General features: G+C 36.0%; 1 protein-coding gene across 2 annotated transcripts in view; it reads left to right on the top strand.

The window, feature by feature from the left end:
• Positions 1-17,680, top strand: part of ADCY8 (adenylate cyclase 8) — a 118,315-nt gene that overhangs the window by 75,310 nt on the left and 25,325 nt on the right. The window contains exons 8-10 of one of the 2 annotated variants that reach the window (XM_068180999.1): positions 5,675-5,872; positions 12,084-12,184; positions 16,153-16,354. In XM_068180999.1, the coding sequence (XP_068037100.1) occupies positions 5,675-5,872; positions 12,084-12,184; positions 16,153-16,354 (501 nt within the window). The remainder of the gene's footprint in view (positions 1-5,674; positions 5,873-12,083; positions 12,185-16,152; positions 16,355-17,680) is intronic. The other variant, XM_068181009.1, reaches the window with a different exon arrangement.

Raw genomic sequence — 17,680 nt, forward strand, 5'->3', positions numbered from 1 at the left:
AAACTTCCTTTAATGTCATTGAGATGAATGCATGATTGAGTGCACTCAACAATGGAGGCCTCAGAGGAGGCACTTCATCTTTAACCTTTATTCTAACGTGTACTGTAACAGCAGAGGATTGAACAAATTGTTTCAAGGCAGAAAAAATCATGTATCTAAACAGGGAAAATGCCAGTGAAGCAGAGATTTTGGGTTCTTTTTTTTTTTTCTTTTTATCAACTGAAATTAAATGCTGCATGGCTTAGTTTTAATTGAACCATTCCATGAAGAAGTAATTAAAAATAAATCTAATGTTACTAAACTAGTTGGAACATTCTAGTCAGAATATATATCTCATTGCATAGCTTCACTGTAGGGCTAAAGGAATGAGGGAAAGGGCATTTTCCCACAGGAAAACACATAGTTTATTGATATATGAGGGAAGGGGGAAAAAAGCACCTTGTGAAATCAAATTCTTCATTTCTCACTTTTGTAACAATAAATATTAAAAACTCATACTCTAAGATACAATTAAAGTTAATTAGCAGATGAGTTAGACTATAAGGACATCTGTAGCTCAATAAAAATATGAGATAATAGCAACTTCTCCTGACCAGATATTTTCCAAAAGCACTGCATGACTGATTGCTAGAAACCTGGGAACCAACAATTCTTGTATGGTAAAAAAAATAATTTTGTGAAGTCTGGCTGTTTAGAGGAATTAAAGATGGAAAAGTTAAAATGCCCTCAGACTCCACTCACTGCACTTGGAAGATTGATGAGTCTTTATGATGCAAGATCAGCTGAAGTTTTCTTTCATTTTCTTTGAGGGATCTGTAATGACATGATGAATCCTCTCTTCTGCTGCACATCCTTATTGCTACTTGTCTGAACTGTCTGTTGAACCTTAAGCATTGTTGTGTGGAGGTCTTGCTTGTGTCAACCGTCTTCTGCTTCTTACAAATGTGCTCAGAAGTGATTAAATTTCACAATCAGTCAGCCCACAGGAGTGTCTTCATTTCTTCAAACTAAATTTGAGCATGGCACAGTTTGCTGTTATATAAAACACCTGTTTTATATATGTTCTGTACATCTGTGTATCTGCATGTACACTGCCTTACAGTATTCTCTGTATTTTGTTGACCTGTCTCTATATTGTCATTTTATGAGGAATAGAGATATGGGTGCATGCTGCTGTGAATATCTTGTGATCTCTCTCTATTTCTTTCCCTTTAAGATATTCCAATTTATGTAGTCAAAAAAAATCTGTGGAGAGTAGGCTTTCACTTTTTTGGTCATTTTCTCAGCTAAACCTGGCCTTGATGCTAACAAAGACAAAGAAAAAAAATAATGGATTAGTGAGTTTATCCAATTATTGATCAACTCCTAGTACTAGTAAAAGGGCCTTGAAAGTAATTGAAATAGGCATAGCTTAACTGTTTCTTTAAAACTTTTTTTTTTCTTATGGTAATAAACAATCTACTTTTAGAACAGTTTCTCACAGTTTTTTTAAAAGAATTTGAAGTGATGTTGGGAAAAGCTGTAATTTTATATAACACAGTTTAACAATAAGCTTTTGGTGGAGACAAGATTTTAAAAATCTGCTGTTCTATGTATGATTCAATTATTATGTAATTCTTAATTTACAGTTGAGACAATAGGCGGTAATGCTCATAAATAATGTATTTTAGCTAAAAAATGCAGGTGATAGATTAAAATTATACCAGGATGTAGTAGCATTTTCCAGAGGTGTGTCAGTCTTGGACAGAATAAGCATTTAATAACACTAATTAAGCAGCTTAAAGGTCACTGTCAGCAGCAGGCTTTGAGAATCATAGAAGCAGCAACCCAGCAGTGAATCACTCTGTATGTTTGAATATTTGCCAATAGAATTTAAATTATTTCTTTACCCAACACAAATTACAACAAAATTTGAGCAATTGATCACATGTATCTTACTTTTAACTCTAATTATGTTATGAAGCATGTGAAAAGAAATCTCTGGAGTGTTCTTAAGCCAAACAAATTTATCCTAATCCACACTCATTACCTCGAACTTGTGTTCTATGAGCAGCCTGAATCAGTGAATTGTAGATGTGTTTATGTGAGTAAGAAACAAATAACCACTTTTTATATAGGCAGTCACAGATATTAGCAAAAACTACAACTACAGCCCAAGTATCACTATGTGCTCTTTCTCTGATCGTGAGGTAAGCCAAGGGTGCAAGTTCTTGTCTGAAATTCAGACATTCCCAATATAAATGGAGGTTTCTGTTATTTAAATAAGTGTCTGGGCTTCTTTCTCAAAGCAATGAAAATTGGACAGAAGTCACTTTCTTTCAAAAGTGCAAAGGCCTCCTCTTCTAGAATGAATTAATGGCTGTTTAAGTTGGATTTCTTCCACATACCTTAAAAAAGGAGTAGCTGAAAGGATAACATGGTCACTGGATGTGCTCGTGGAAGCACCTGATGGGCCTTTCTGGATGTGAACGAGGAAAAAACAGCATATTAAAATGTCTATCTTCTGTAGGTGTACCTTAGTAGTGGTTGCAGTGAAGCTTAACAGTGAGCACAGAAATTATACTAAAAGCTTGCCAAGATGACAGACAAGTCCAAACAAAAGGGTGGAAATCAGTTCAAAACCCAGGTACCCACGTGTTACAGCTACCCCATTGTTATTGTTGTTATTTCTGTGCTGAGAGGCCCTGGCACTCCCCAGCTGTCCTCTCCACTGACCAGTGGTACATGGTGTCCCTGTGTCTTGTGCCACATCTCCTGGCTCCTGACTATTGTCCTGTCCCCAAAGCATCTCTGCTGACCACAGCTACATATGATTGGGCAACTTAAAGTATCTGGAGTGTGTATTGGGAAGAAATAGAAGTTTAGACACTGAGCATGTAGACACCAAACTTGTACATACTCTCATTTAGGTGTCTTTCTCTTGAGCTAAATCCTATCTGCAACCTGTTTTTAAGCATTTGACCTCTTATTTTCCTATGTCCTTCCAAAACCTGATGCTTGCAGTATGAAAAAAATAATTTGAAACCTTCCTAAGGTTTTCTAAATGCTTTTCTAATTAAAAATTTCCCTTCTTGTTGAGAGCAGGATGCTTGGACTTTTTGCAGGAAAAATTCCAAGAAAGAAGTAAAATCTAATCTAAGCTACCTTTTAAAGTCTCTATAAAATGTGTCTGAAGTTGCAGTTTTATTATTTGCTTGTTTTAATTCATCTTCTATCAGTTTCAGATGTAAGTTTGGTTAGGTTTTGTTTTTTTTTTAACAGAACTTTGTGTTTGTTCCTGTATGATGAATGGTTATTGTCAGCCTCAGAAAACTTCAAAAGCCCAATGTAGAATTCATAGCCGTGTCTTCTACGGAGCTGTTCACAAAAGTGTAGGAGAGATAATAGGAAGAATCAATATTTCTTTGTGCTTGCATAAAGAAGTCTTAAGAGATGCAAAGCAAAGAGGGGGATAAGAGACAAAATGTGATTAGGACTTATTCTTGAGACTATAATTTGCATGATTTTTTTTTCATTTTTTTATTTCTAAATACAGAGAAGCAGTTTTCTTAAGTATGTGCATGTATATGAGGGAGAGAAAATGATGAAACACAAATATGAATTTCCTTGTTATATTGTGAATATAAATGCAAATTCAGAGTCTATTTTTTCAAAATACTACAGGCACCATGGCCATAGTGGTGATATCATGTCATGTTCATATACCATGAGTTGTAAAACACTTCATACATTCAGCAAGGAGTCAAGCCTTCATATCAATCACAGCTAAAAATAGAATTTTAACCAAAATATAGTCACTTACTAGGATGAACTGAGATTATTTGCATTGTATGAATAAAACAAAATGCTCATCAAAAACGTTAGGGACATTCTCCACCCTATTTTCCAGTGCAGAAGCAGAAATACAAGGTAATTCTGAAGAATCAATTTACACACCACCATCTGATGTGATCTTACCCTTTAACAGGGACTTCAGACACACTTATGCCCATTCAGCCACCAAAAATTGATAAAAGCTTTTCTTCCTAGCTCAGTTTAATAAGAGATAGGAGTACTTAAACTAAAGTAGTATCACAGTGTGTAATAATATAGCATTTATCCACTTGCCTTGATTGTTTCCTCCAAGGCCAGGATATGAATTCAGACATATCTAAAACCTAAGTGTGAGAAAAGTTTCTTTGATACTGTTTTTTCTCCTAATGTTGATAATAGTGATTTGCTTGACAGAAGAAGGGAGGTTTCGATTAGAGTGTCATCCCAAACCTTCACTACTGAAGTCCTTTTTTACTAAACAAACAGGAAAACTGCTTTTCACTTTGAAACAGAGAGAAGATTTTCTGCCTGTATTTTGGGATCTTAAATTACTGTTAATAAGATGGAATATGAAATACTATCTGTGACTACAGAGTCCATAGACTTGATTTTAGGATTGTAAGGAAAGTTGTCACCTGGGCTTTGGCAGTGGGTACCTGAGACCCTTCCTGTGTTTTAATGTGCTGCCTAACATTCATTAGAATATGTTTGTTTACTATGGTTTGAATATGAACAAAAGAAACCTCCCTATAGCATTTGCCCAATGTAATCCTGTGATATAAAAGAATTGGCTTTCCAGGGGCATCTGATGACAAAACATCCTAAGCTCCTGTTGCAACAATGCCCAATAGGAGATAGAGCTGTAGGTCTTTTTAGGAAGAACCTATGGAATTACTTTTCTCAGGCAGAATTTTATTTCCCACCCATAATAATGCTGAAATGTCTTATGCTATGATGTATGAAGTTTCACATCCTCTCCATTCATTAACATTTCTTAACCCTTGGGAATATTACAGTAGTAGAGTTTCTTTTCCCATTCAAGTGGGACAGAACTGCTTCACTGTGGTTTGTGTCATGAAATGGCACCATAAAATGGGAATGAGTTATTCTCTTTATGAAAGCAAACTCTAACTCTTTGCTGAAGATGAAACACCCTTCATACTATATCTGCTAGAATTCCTTTGTGAAGCAAAAGTATTTTCATTTTTTTTTCTTTGATTAGTCATTGAAATACCAAAGGAATAATGCACTTGAGATGATATTTTAAATACTAATATGAATTACAGTTAAATTAAATCATATAGCCTAACTGTAATGTAGATTGGCTGAAATATACCAGTAGTGAAGAAGAACATATTATCTGAAAACACATGCTGAAGTAATCAGAAATGTCACCTTCTTCACTCCTGACTCGTTATCTGTTCCTTAACTACACACATCCAGTAACTCTGAGATAAGAAAAATGTCACAAGTCCCGTGTTGTGGGTTTTGTTTTATATGGCTTCCATTCTTATTTATTAAAACACACCATCAAGTCAGATATCCTGCTGTGATTTTGGTGTGTACTCCCCTCATGCATGCTTTAATAATTAAATATCAGATTTTGAAAGTGGAATATAGTCCTAATGCTCAGTGCAGCAACAAACCTCCTAGTTGGTAAAAAAGAAGGCATTAAAATGCTCCCCTTAATGTACTGTATGTGTCTAGTGGAACAGAGTTATTATTTTACACTTCTGTAGATTTCATTGAATGAATTGCATGGAATGCTGTAATGGTTTGCAATGCAACATGAACTAAAACATTGCATTTTTAACCCAAGGGGACCAGCAGGTTTATTCTGTTTGCATGTGCTTTCCCCTAGACTCTGGCTGCCCTAACAAGAAATTCAATAAATCTGCTTCCAAACCATCTTGCACAAGCTTTGCATGTCCAGTCTGGGCCTGAGGAAATTAACAAGCGAATAGAGCACACCATCGACTTACGGAGTGGCGATAAATTGAGAAGAGAGCATATCAAGCCTTTTTCACTGATGTTTAAAGACTCCAGCCTGGAGCATAAGGTAGCTGGGGCTTGGTAGCTACATTATTCACAACTCAAATTGTAATAAATGTTCACTGAAGTAGAAAAGCTGTAGGCTCTGGCTTGTGTTGTTTTTTCTTGCTTTCTTTTTCTTTTTCCTTTTGTTTCAATTTTCAGAAGGTGGGGCTGAGCTAGAGTTCATAATACACAGTGACATGATGCAGGTGCTATAATGCTGAAATGATTGCGTTTCGTTGTTGGAAAATATGTACACTGAACGAACTCAGTTTCTGAAAACAGCAACCACTGGCTGGGTTGAACTTGGTATCGAGTACAAGCAGTTTTCTGTCAGATGACAGGTTACTTTGGCACTAACAATAATTGAGCATATTAAAAAACTTATATTTCTATTCAAAAAATATATATCTATATTTATATAGATATGTTCCTTCCACTTAGTCATAGAATCCCTCTGATGTCCTCTATGCATCTGCAATATTTATTTCAAGTCAAGAGTAATTTTTCAACTCTCTGTTTTAAACATCCTTCTTAAAAAACCTGTTTCTAAGAGCTAAATATGGTTCCTGTCTTTGCTGCTTCTCAACAGCAATATGATCTCATTAACTTCTCTTTCAGTCTACATCCAGATGTAAATTATAAGTTTTAAAAGATAAGGTAATGGGAGAAAACTCCTTGAAAGCTGATGGCACAGGGTGAAGTTGCACAGATCTCAAATAATTTCATTGACTTTTTTTGATAATCTGATATGCTGTGACAGTGCAGCAACAGCAGGTCTGCAATACTATGTGCACTTGACTGAAAGGAAATAAAAATAGTGAGGAATTGAAAGCATTGAGGCTCACTTCTCCATCATCACTCTAACTTCCACTGAAAAACTGACATTTTTACTTGATTTATGAGAGACTAGTCCTCAGCAAGACTGATTAGTGAGAGTTTTATCATGACAACTGGAAAAGAAAAATTCTGCTTGAAGTATACGTAAGCCCTTATTGTTCTAGTAATCTTTTAGAAGAAACAACAAATGTTTGCTAAAACAGAAATACAAAATTGCATTTCCTCATGAGGTTATTTACACCGACACAAGGTAGAACCCCAAAACCAAATTATCCACAAATAATTATCTGCTGAAAAGGAAGATATGAAGATACTTCTTTCAGTGCAATCTTCATGCGAAGCTGACAGGGACCCAGAGCAAGCATGATTCAAGATCTCCTATATCAAATTAATTACTTACATAAAGTCCCAGAAGTCATGAATAATTTTTAGTCTTTTCAAGACACAAGATAAAAAAATATGGTGAAAGAATTTGAATTATTTTTGGTTAAAGGAGGAAACAGCCTGATCACAAACAACTTGATGAATGAGCAAACTTGTTAGGGGCTCACCTCGCCTTACTGTGCTATTTAATCACACAAGGCCTGAGAATGGGCTGGTGTAAAAGGGCACTGCCCAGAATCAGATCCCATATGCATAAAATAAACTTTCTTATTATTTTATGTTTCACAATTGTCAGGCACAAAGAAAAACTATAAGGGGAGTCTAGAATTCAATTTAAATGCAATTTAAGAAACTAAAAAAGATCCATGCCCTAATCCATCACATTACATAGGTCAGATTTAAAACATTAATAAAGTTTTTAATTGCATCTGAATGAAAAAAGTCTATTTAAATGTTAAAATTTTAGCAGGTTTGCTACATTTTCTTCCCACTAAGATATTTCCAGTGGAGAATTGGGCTGCAGTGTTTGGAGAATTATGCTTTCATTCAATATTTCCTCAGGTGTTAGTCCCAACTATTGCACAGGCAATAGAAATATAAAATCTGTTCAGCAAAGCTGACTGAATCTTCTTTCCATTCCATAAATTAATCTGGTTTCTCATATTAGGAAAGAGTAAAGTTTTAAAAAATATCACTACTGCTTTATTTGTTATGGCACATCCCCCACCAACAGCTGGACAGCCTCTGGTCAGCAATCTCCTTGCTTCTGCTCAGGGTGCTGGGACATCATGAGTGTGCTCAGATAGTTATGGGAAATGTACCAGGATACAGAGGAATGATGTGGACTAAGGGAAGATGAATCATGAATCATAGTGTCCTCTTTGTTGTAGATAGGAGCAATTATCTCGTGGGACAGCATGGGAAATGTCCCTTTCCTCCTGCATGCCTGTACAGTAATTACAGGTTTGTCCTTATCACCTTAAGTGTTTAACCATAGGTTTCAGGAAGTCATGGAAAAAAGTAATATTTGAATTATTTTCCTGCAGAAAGTAGCTATTTCCTCCATCCCATGTTGTTACTACCACTTTCTCCCTTTTTCCAGTCCATTTAGGAAACACAGCAAATTCAGGTTTAAATAGCTGAGATTCTGGCCAAGAAGTGTTACCTTTACCTTGTTCAGTGAGAATTGTGTTAGTGTTCTGTACCTCAAAGGATAGAAAAGTGAGTAAACACATGAACAATAAACTATATTTCTTCCTCTTGCATTAGTAACAGGACTACCTTGATGTGGGATAACAGGGTGACATGAATGGATCTGAAATGTAAGACTGGGCTTCTGCTTAAACAGTCTGCGTTGAATTTCTTTCACTATAAAGCAGTTCCAGATATCAGGTTTACACTAACCATTAAATTTCTGGATTTCTTCCTTTAAGATTTCAAAAGGTTAGGAAAAAAAATCAAAACAATTCTGGAATCAACATGCACAAAAGTACCATGGAGCTAGCACAGATCCTGGTTTTTTTTGGTTTAGATAACTTCTATGTCAGTGCAGTTTAAGCCACTGGAGCATCTTGCCACTCCTCTCTTCTGTCATTGCTCTTTGTCCTTCTATGGTGATAGGATAAATGTGTATTCCACAGCAAGTAGTAGCAGTTACATTAGAGAATGGGTTAACTCTCTGAGGCATTATGTGTATTTCCATAGGAATTCTGCAATATTTCATTTTTCACAGGATTTGTGCAGGACTCCACCTGGTATATTTTATAGATTCTTTACTGAAATGGACTAGTCATCACTAACCTGTATTTGACTCATTAATGCCTGATATGTCATTTAGAGACAATTCACCCTCAATTTTACTAGAGGTTTTTTTCACAAATAGCATGTAGGCAGATGGAGCAACTCATCACAGGAAAGTATTTCTTATGGCAGCATGAAAAGATACTAAAATTTCCAATTATATAATAGTTCATAGGAAAATCTGATACTACTACAGATTACTCCAATAATTAAAATATATCATCATGATGATCTCCCTAAACATCAGCAACCTTAAAATATACATACCATGTACTTTCATGCAGGGTAAACCAGAGGTACAGGACAGGGAATTTTACATGCTGGTAGGGATTTATTAAATAAAGTTTCCAATGTAAATGTTTGTATAAAGATATTCAAAGTCTTCCTGCATATTTGTACTTGGATTAGAAAACGGGCTAGGTTTAGACATGAAACATTTACGTATTTTCTGTGAGGTGAGCACACTGGAAATATCAAAAGAGCTTTGAATTTCAAAGTACATGTTTTCTTAGTTCAAATATTAGACCTAAATATCTGATTTTCTCTGTTTCAGAATTTCTGACTGGTAAGATAAATAGAAATTACATGAGTAGGAAAAGAATTTTGCTCTTCCTGCTTGCTGTATCTCAGCAGACACAGGCATCACCTCCTTCCTTCAACTCAGAAAATTCCAGTTGCAAGGAGGTCTGCAAGAGACACTGGGCAAACTCTGTGCCTGTTCAGCAACATTTCTATTGCTGGTCAGCAACTGGATCTCTGTCTACTCTTTGGTCTTCTCAGGAGTAGACATCTCTTCATTAGTCCTTCATTTCCTCTTCTGTTTTAGACTTCTTGAAATATATTCTTCCATTCCTCTCCTGTATTGCAGAAACTTTTCCAACATTACTCTGATGAAGAACAAACCTGGTCTCCCTTTTCATCTCTAAGGTCCTTTCTGAGTCAAATAGCAGCAGTGAAGATAAGACCAAAAACCTTCCTCCCCAGTGCACAAACCTTTTCTTTAGGGGAACATGTGAAGCCTGTCATGTTACTGGTGCTCCCCTTTCAAAGAGGCTTTGGAAGAGAAATGTGAGGAATAAGCAGCTTACTCAACAGAAGAATCCTGGCCTTTCTTAGCTTCAGCCAGCAGGCTGGGCAAGATAAACATGAATAAACAGTTCCTTCCCAGCAGTGCAGGTAAATGGCCCAAGCCCCATGGGAGCTTTCACTGGGCCATGAGCAAGTCACAGAAACACAGGTGGCTCTGTGGGGTGCTGCAGGGAAGGTTTTCACTGCAGACAAGGTCACATCACAATTCTTCCTACCACTCTACATAGCTCTGCTTGGCTACATGCCTCCCCATGATTTTTGAAGGGCCTTGAGGCTTAGTGAATCCTTCGGTTACTTCTCCAAGTCATTAAGGGGTAGGCTACTATAGAGCTGCTACATTTATCATTTATGTCAGTGCTGCCTAGGGATGCCAACAATTCCTCATCACAATGTTGCTACTGATTAGAACACAGCATCCATCCTTTTGACATAATGCTCAACACAGCAGGCCATTCTATGTTTGTGTTTTATTCATCTAGTTTGCCTTAATTTCCCTATGGAACAGTTGGGATTTCGTGTTATATTTTAAGGAAAATACCTTTCTCTTTCCCTATTTAAAAAAAGCCCCTGGTCCATTATTTATGCAGACTGATGCAGTTTTGTTTCCTTGCACATGAAATCAGGGTCAGTGCCTCTGGGGTTCCAGCAGCAAAATGAAGTGGAATTACCTGTGGCCACTATCAAAAATCACGCCAAATTGATACTGCCAACAGCAGACACAAGGTATAATCACAGGAGAGGAGGAGTCAAAATGAGGAACACCAGCAAATGAACCCCCTCTCTTACTCATGGCAAATAGGAGCAGGGAAGTGAAATCTTTTTTCCATCTGGGAGCTTGAGACTGTTTTGATCAGATGTTTATGCTGAGACGATGTCTCAACCAAAGGTCCATGTAGGGAAAATACTCTAAGTCTAGCTAGGATCTCCCTTCAAGAGCAAATTAGCTATGAAATCCAGTTCAAAGCTGGACTCTCTCATTGTATGTTCTTGACACATTTCTTAATAATTTTTTTTTATGTTATAATGATTTCTAGGCATTTATAGCAGCAGTTTTCCCTATTTCCAAAGTATTGGAGAGAGATTCTGGTATCTGATATTGCTTTGACTGTTATAAACTTTTTTTCAGCCCCTTTACAACAGCAAAGGCTTAAACAAAATGAAGTTATTGTTTAGAGGAAGAAAAATGACTGGGGCAAGCCTTTGCAGTATTTCTTATAAACAAAGAAACTTTGGTGGCATCCATAAAGATATAGAGAATTACAAAACATATTTCTATGGACTAATCTTCATCTGCTATAAACAGCTGCAGATTAATTGAATTAGCAATTATAAATAACAGCTGAGGACTTGGTTAATATTTCCACTTTAACTGATCCACTGTGGTCTATCGATGTGTCTGTTACTCCATTTCTTGGTAATTTCCATTAAAAAAGGACCTGATAGTATTCTCAGTTGTTTGATATGCTGGAGAGTTTTTTTTTTCAATAAATCTTTATAATAATGCACCTCAAATAGTCTTTTACATTTGGAGAATGCCCATATCACAAAGTGTCCACACAGCCTCTGACTTTGTTAGGATACAGAGTGTCAGCATCCCAGCATCCCAAATAGTCACAGAATGTTCTAACTGTATACTTTTCTTAAAAAAGAAAATTAGAAAAAATAGCAGACCAGCCTCAATTTGACCATCATGGAGACATCTCTGTGCCATCATACATGCAGAGTCACAGATGACTCCAGTGCTTGTCTTCATGTGAGGAAATTTGTGGTTTCTCTGATTATTAAGTATTTTATAAGCAATTAAATGTTTAGTATTCTATACAGCAGCACAAGCTCCTAGTATCTACCTCAGGATTTTTAAAACAAATATTTTTGAACAAAGCAGAACAATTTTGTATTGCAAATTACATATTTTTACTCTCTTGGTTAAAATATTTTACCAGACTATTAACAATTTATTTGATGGGTTTTATTTTCAAACAAAATTCAGGTTTATTGATTTATTGGTGCACTGTGCTAATTTTCCCCATGTCTCCTATATACATCAAGCTTAATGAAATTACTTCATGTATAACAGCTTTTCTGTGTGTGTGTGTTTTGTTGTGTTTTTTTTTTTATTCTAGTATTCTCAAATGCGGGATGAAGTATTCAAATCAAACTTGGTGTGTGCATTTATTGTTCTGGTATTTATCACCGCTATCCAAAGCTTGCTCCCTTCTTCCAGGTAAATACAGAAATATATCTCTATATATCTGAAGGCAGCCTTAGGGACATGGTGGAATAACATTTTTAGGATTGATGTGCAATGAACCAAAAAAATCTGCTTGTTCCCCAGAAGTGTTTGGAAATATTTGTTCACTTTTTTTGCAATACTAACTCCTTTTTTACCACAATATCTACAGCTACATGTTTTCAAGTGAGACAGCATCATGTACTGTATTTTTGTGTATGTATTGTTATGTTTTCAAGTAGAACTACCACCAAGCTAAGTGGAAATTTAAGTTACAAAAATTTGCCACAGTGTGTCCTGGTGAAACATGATCCAGAGCAATAGCTGTGCCTCTTTGCTAAGTTATTGATAATCACCTTGGGTATCAGTGACTCTCTCGGTTTTGTTTAATAAATGCTTTGTAAGAGAATTGTACTGCTTGCTTTGCTGCTGACAATGTGATGTGCCCAGCTGGGAAAAGCAGTCTCAGGCCATTAATAAACACGAGGGCGATCTGGTAGATCTGTTTTCACTTTGCTCTTCTTTGAGGCTGACCAAGCAATGTATTCCTATCAAGGGGATGAAAATCTGACATAGATGAGACCTCGGTGTCCACATTTCACAGACTCAAACATATCATTTAGCATTTTTGTCTACAATTTAATAATGAGATCACAAGAGTATGTGCAAGGACTGAGGTCAGATTTCTAGAATAGGACTGCCACTGTAAAAACCCTCTCGTCCCATTTGGTCTTTGACAGAGCAAGTGTTAAAAGAGAATGCCCAGAATAAGATATTTCTTTGGTAGTTTCTAGCACTCAGATGAACCTTGACTTATGGTTGACAGTAAAGTACAAGAAATAAGATATTTATTGTGTTACAGTCGTGCAGCAAGATTTCTTGGATCATTTCTGGAAGACTTGAGTTACCAGGTTGATGTCTGAGAACACCAAAGTGGTGGTTAGGTGCAGGCAGACAACTACATTCTGTAGCAATTGTGTCTCATATGTTTTATAATTCTCAGCTGAGAAAGTACCCAGAGTAGTATGTGACCTTCTGTTGTTCCTTATGTGCTATATTGCCCCTAGTAAGTTTGTTTGCTTTTTAGAAGTTCTTCTCCCAGTACACATTTAAAATTCTTCTCTTCTGGTAGATGTTTTTGTTTGTTTGTGTGTTTTTTTGTTTTTGTTTTTTTTTTTCCTCAGTATGTACAAGAAGATTTATGGATCTTATTAACAGAACCTGTTTTCCAAAAAGATTTCTGCTGCTATATCAATCACTGCCATACCAGGTTAAAAAAAAAAAAAAAAAAAAAAAACTTTTTTTTCTACCTGCACAGATTCATCTCTGTTAACTCATGTGAGGGTGTTCAGTCCATTGGAGTGAGGGAGAAGGAGTCACACAAACATTGCCTGCAGCTGTCTCACCTCCTAGTTTCTCATCTTGCCAGTAGTCTTGTGTTTTTCCCTGAGGACCTTTTTGTCACTGAATGTTAAAGAGTCTGCAAATACAAATAGGTCAAAATTAAGATTAGATAAATTCCTACAAGAAAAATCAGCAGAGGTTTTTTAAAAAATATGACCTTGTCTTCAAGAATGCTGTGAAAGGCTGGTTGCTAGAACCTGGGAAGATATTTAGGGAAAGGATATTTACCACTACCTCTTTTGTGAGAGAAGCTTTGGAGACACATGGGTGTTTTATGGCAGTTCCTATATTCTGTCAGGAGCTGAAGATCACTGTCAAGGATTAAAGAGACAAATTTTGATCTTGTTTTTTTTTTAATTTTCTGATACTCTGCTTCAAAAAGTGTGTTTCAGTTTTTTAAAAAGCATGCCTGTCAACAGATGAGCAACCCTAAAATAACAGGATAGGGGTTTTGAGTGAGAAGGTTTCAATATGCTTAAACATATTGAATGAGAAAATAATCTGGAAGTTCAAATTTTCTAAGCTGCAGTTCCAAAAGCAGTTCAAGGCATGAGCAATTGAACAAACTATCACAAAGTTAGGCAGGTTTGGGATTCAGAGAATACTTGAAAGAACTGCATATTCATTTGTTACACTTCTGGTAAATATCAGAGAAGTAAAATAGTGGGATGGAAAACCATGGAAATAGTTTCCATGAAACCACTAACAAGCTATAATTCAGTACTCATGGTAACTTACCCACTTCCTAAAGACATATATAAGAGTTTTTCAGTGTTTCAGATTTCTGTTGAACAAGGATGAAATTTTGCATTTGCTTAAGTAGACATGTGAATATTTTTTGAGCTGAGTTTTTTGTTTCTGAAAATTTGGTGGAAATGCTATTTAAATTGTCATAGAACATATATTACTAAGGCTCTTTGGGGAGTTTCCCAGAGAGTTTACCTTAGTCTGTATGTTAAAGAAGGGAATCATATCTCAAATCTAATAGGTATGGAAGTTTCAGAATTTTATCTCAGTTTATATCTGTCCCCCTAAGGATAAATATTTGATCCATTCATGCATTTTTCCCTGACAGGGCAGATGTACATGAATTTAAAAATCTTTACAATAGTTTTCATTCTCAGAAATATGGAGTTGGAGAAATTACTGTAAGTGATATAAACCAATGCCATATTTTTTACCATAACCGTCCTTTATGAAACCATTATATTACATTGCCAAATTTGCAGTGATTCATCTTCTCCATCTGAGAGGCCTGGGAGTGTCATCAATTTCCTGCAATGAACTATTTATATGCTCACGTGGACAGTAGGTCTTACTAGACTAAACTGCTGAGATACTCTTATTTCTGCCCATTTTTCTCTGGGGTATTCTTGTGAAAGAAAAGAAAGCAGATTTCAAATTGTTATTAATTTAAACACTTGTATCTTCTGTTTTACATAAGTTTTCCTTTTGGGTCAAATCTGTTGATTTGGGACTGTACATCAGAAAGAGGGAAGGCAAAAGCTCTTTTCAAACTTCACTTGATCTTGGCAGTAAGATAAACCCTGAAAAGAAAATCAATTGGTCTTGAACCTCTTCTTGAATGAAGGGGCAATCCAAGCCCAGTGTCCCAGTTCTGGGAGAAGTTCATGGACAGAAAATTATTAAAGTTTTTTGTTCAGATTCCTCTAACCTTGTCTATGAATTTTATTGTACTTGATCCTATCAGCATACTCACATAAAAATCTTAGCAAAGATACTTGTTAATCTCAGAGGTCATACTATGCCACCTTCAGATTAATTTTTAAATCAAGCAGGCTTAGGCAAGTCACAAGCACATCAATCTCTAATTGAACTGCTACAGTGGAAAAAAAATTGTTGCCTATAAATTTATTGTGAAGAAATAGAAGGTGTCAGTTGCTCAGGCACATAAGCAGGTTATTATGCAATTTTGGGTTTATATTCCAGACTTAGGTGTGTAGATGCCCCCTTTATAGTATCTTAATTCAATAACATGGGTCTTACATATAGAGTTTGGCAGTCCAAAATAAGTACTAATTTTTAGTGTCCTCAGGCTGGACCTCTTGAGGCTCGATCCTAATCTTTCTGAAGGCCTGAAATTGGTTTCATTCAGAGCTGGGTCAGGCTAGGTTAGCAGAACTGGTAGGCTACACCAGCAAATATAGACTGTCTAAATATATCTGAGGTATAGTTAGAAACTATCAGTTCCAAATCGGATCGCAGGCACTTGGCTTTGCAAAGAAAGAAGGCTGTTGCAGAATACTGCTGTACTGTGGGAAACTGAAGGAATTAATCTTGCATCACCCTCTGTCAGTGTCCATAACCCGGGATCAAAGTATAGCCACTGGAGAGTGAGTTGATCTGAATCTCAAGGTGACTTCTATCTGCATATACCTATGCAGTGAGATGAATTGTATCCAAAATACAATAAGGTTGATCAGGGTGATAAGCCCTCCTGACTCTCTTGACTAGATCTACATGGACATGTTGTCCAGCTTTTCCCTTGACTGATTGTGTTGAGATTTAATGCCGGATTCTCTTTTTTTTTTTCCCAGAGTGATACCAATGGTCATTCAGTTTTCTATCCTGATTATGCTGCACTCCGCTCTCGTGCTGATAACTACGGCAGAGGATTACAAATGTTTACCCTTAATGCTCCGGAAAACTTGCTGCTGGATTAATGAGACCTACTTGGCAAGGAATGTCATTATCTTTGCATCCATTCTGATTAATTTCCTTGGAGCCATCATCAATATTGTAAGCTTATAGGGAATATTATACAGTAAAAGATGATTTATGAATTATTAAGCTTGCTACATGACTTGCTAACTACATCTATAAGCTGTCTGTGATTTAGATAATATAAAAAAGGCAAAGCATCACAGCTTCAGGAAATTCAATCCATTGTTTGGTCTGTGTATTTCTGAAATATCTAATTATTTCTCCCTCATGAGTATCATCTATTTTTAAAACTTTTTGTCGAGTTTCTGTCAAACATATCCAGTCTTTGACGACCATTTGTAATTTTCTGACATGTGAAATACTTTCTTAGAGACTGTCAATGCAATAAATGCTTGTGGATGTTAAATTCTTCCTCTCATAAATTCTCAGCTCATCTTACAGTTCTACTATTATTTAGATTACTAAGAAAAATAAAACAATTGCTAAAATAATAATTTTAAAAAATTCCAATAGAGCCCTGATTATACTCATGTATTCAGCAGCATGAGAGAGCTTTGCATAATTTAGGCAGATCATAATGTCAGACAACCTGACAGGTGCTGAAGTCTGAGCCAAGAATGTGGTAAATATCTCACAGAGAGATTAAAAGTATTACTGATAGGAGAGTAAGTCAGCAAAAAAAAAATGTGTTTCTATCATTACCAAAAAAATATAAATACAGTAAATGTCAGGAAGTTCAGTTGAGCTGAAAACTTCCTGAAAAAAAGGACAGTGGTGCATTACAATATAAATCACTAAACAGTGTTTTAGAATTTATAAGTTTTAAAATCATGTATAACAAATACCGTTCAGGAAAGATTTTGGTACAATTGGTCTTGATCTTAAAAAATATCTCTAACACACTATCTATGCCCAGTTTGTTACTTCCCCTGATTTCTTGTACATTATTTTTTAAGATTTGTCCTCTGCAATTTTCTGGGTTGGCTAATCCAAAGACAGTCAAAAGAAAATTACATTTTACTGTCACACCAGTAGTTTTCCATAAAACAGGAAACAGTCATATGTATTTTTATATATTCAGCTGGATAATGACTTGAGTCACTGAGTCCTGATCTCTATAGGAGATGACAATACTAATATACTCTCATTATTTTATATGCCAAAGTTCTTCCATAATAATAGTTTATTCAGGAGGGACCTGCATGCATTTGAGAACAGGTAACATCTCAGTCTTACAGTTTTGTGTGTTCACTGAGTTCAAATGCAGCCAACCAGAGGCGTCTAAGACTCAGATGTTTTCTGAGCCATAAAGCTTTGGTTTCACATGGGGTGCAAATGAGTCTTGTGAGTCTTAAGTGTATTCTTATTGTTATAAAATTAAGTTTCTGATCCTGAAAGTCT

The sequence above is a fragment of the Anomalospiza imberbis genome, chromosome 1 (assembly GCF_031753505.1).
Source record: "Anomalospiza imberbis isolate Cuckoo-Finch-1a 21T00152 chromosome 1, ASM3175350v1, whole genome shotgun sequence".
NCBI classification, from domain to species: Eukaryota; Metazoa; Chordata; class Aves; order Passeriformes; family Viduidae; genus Anomalospiza; species Anomalospiza imberbis.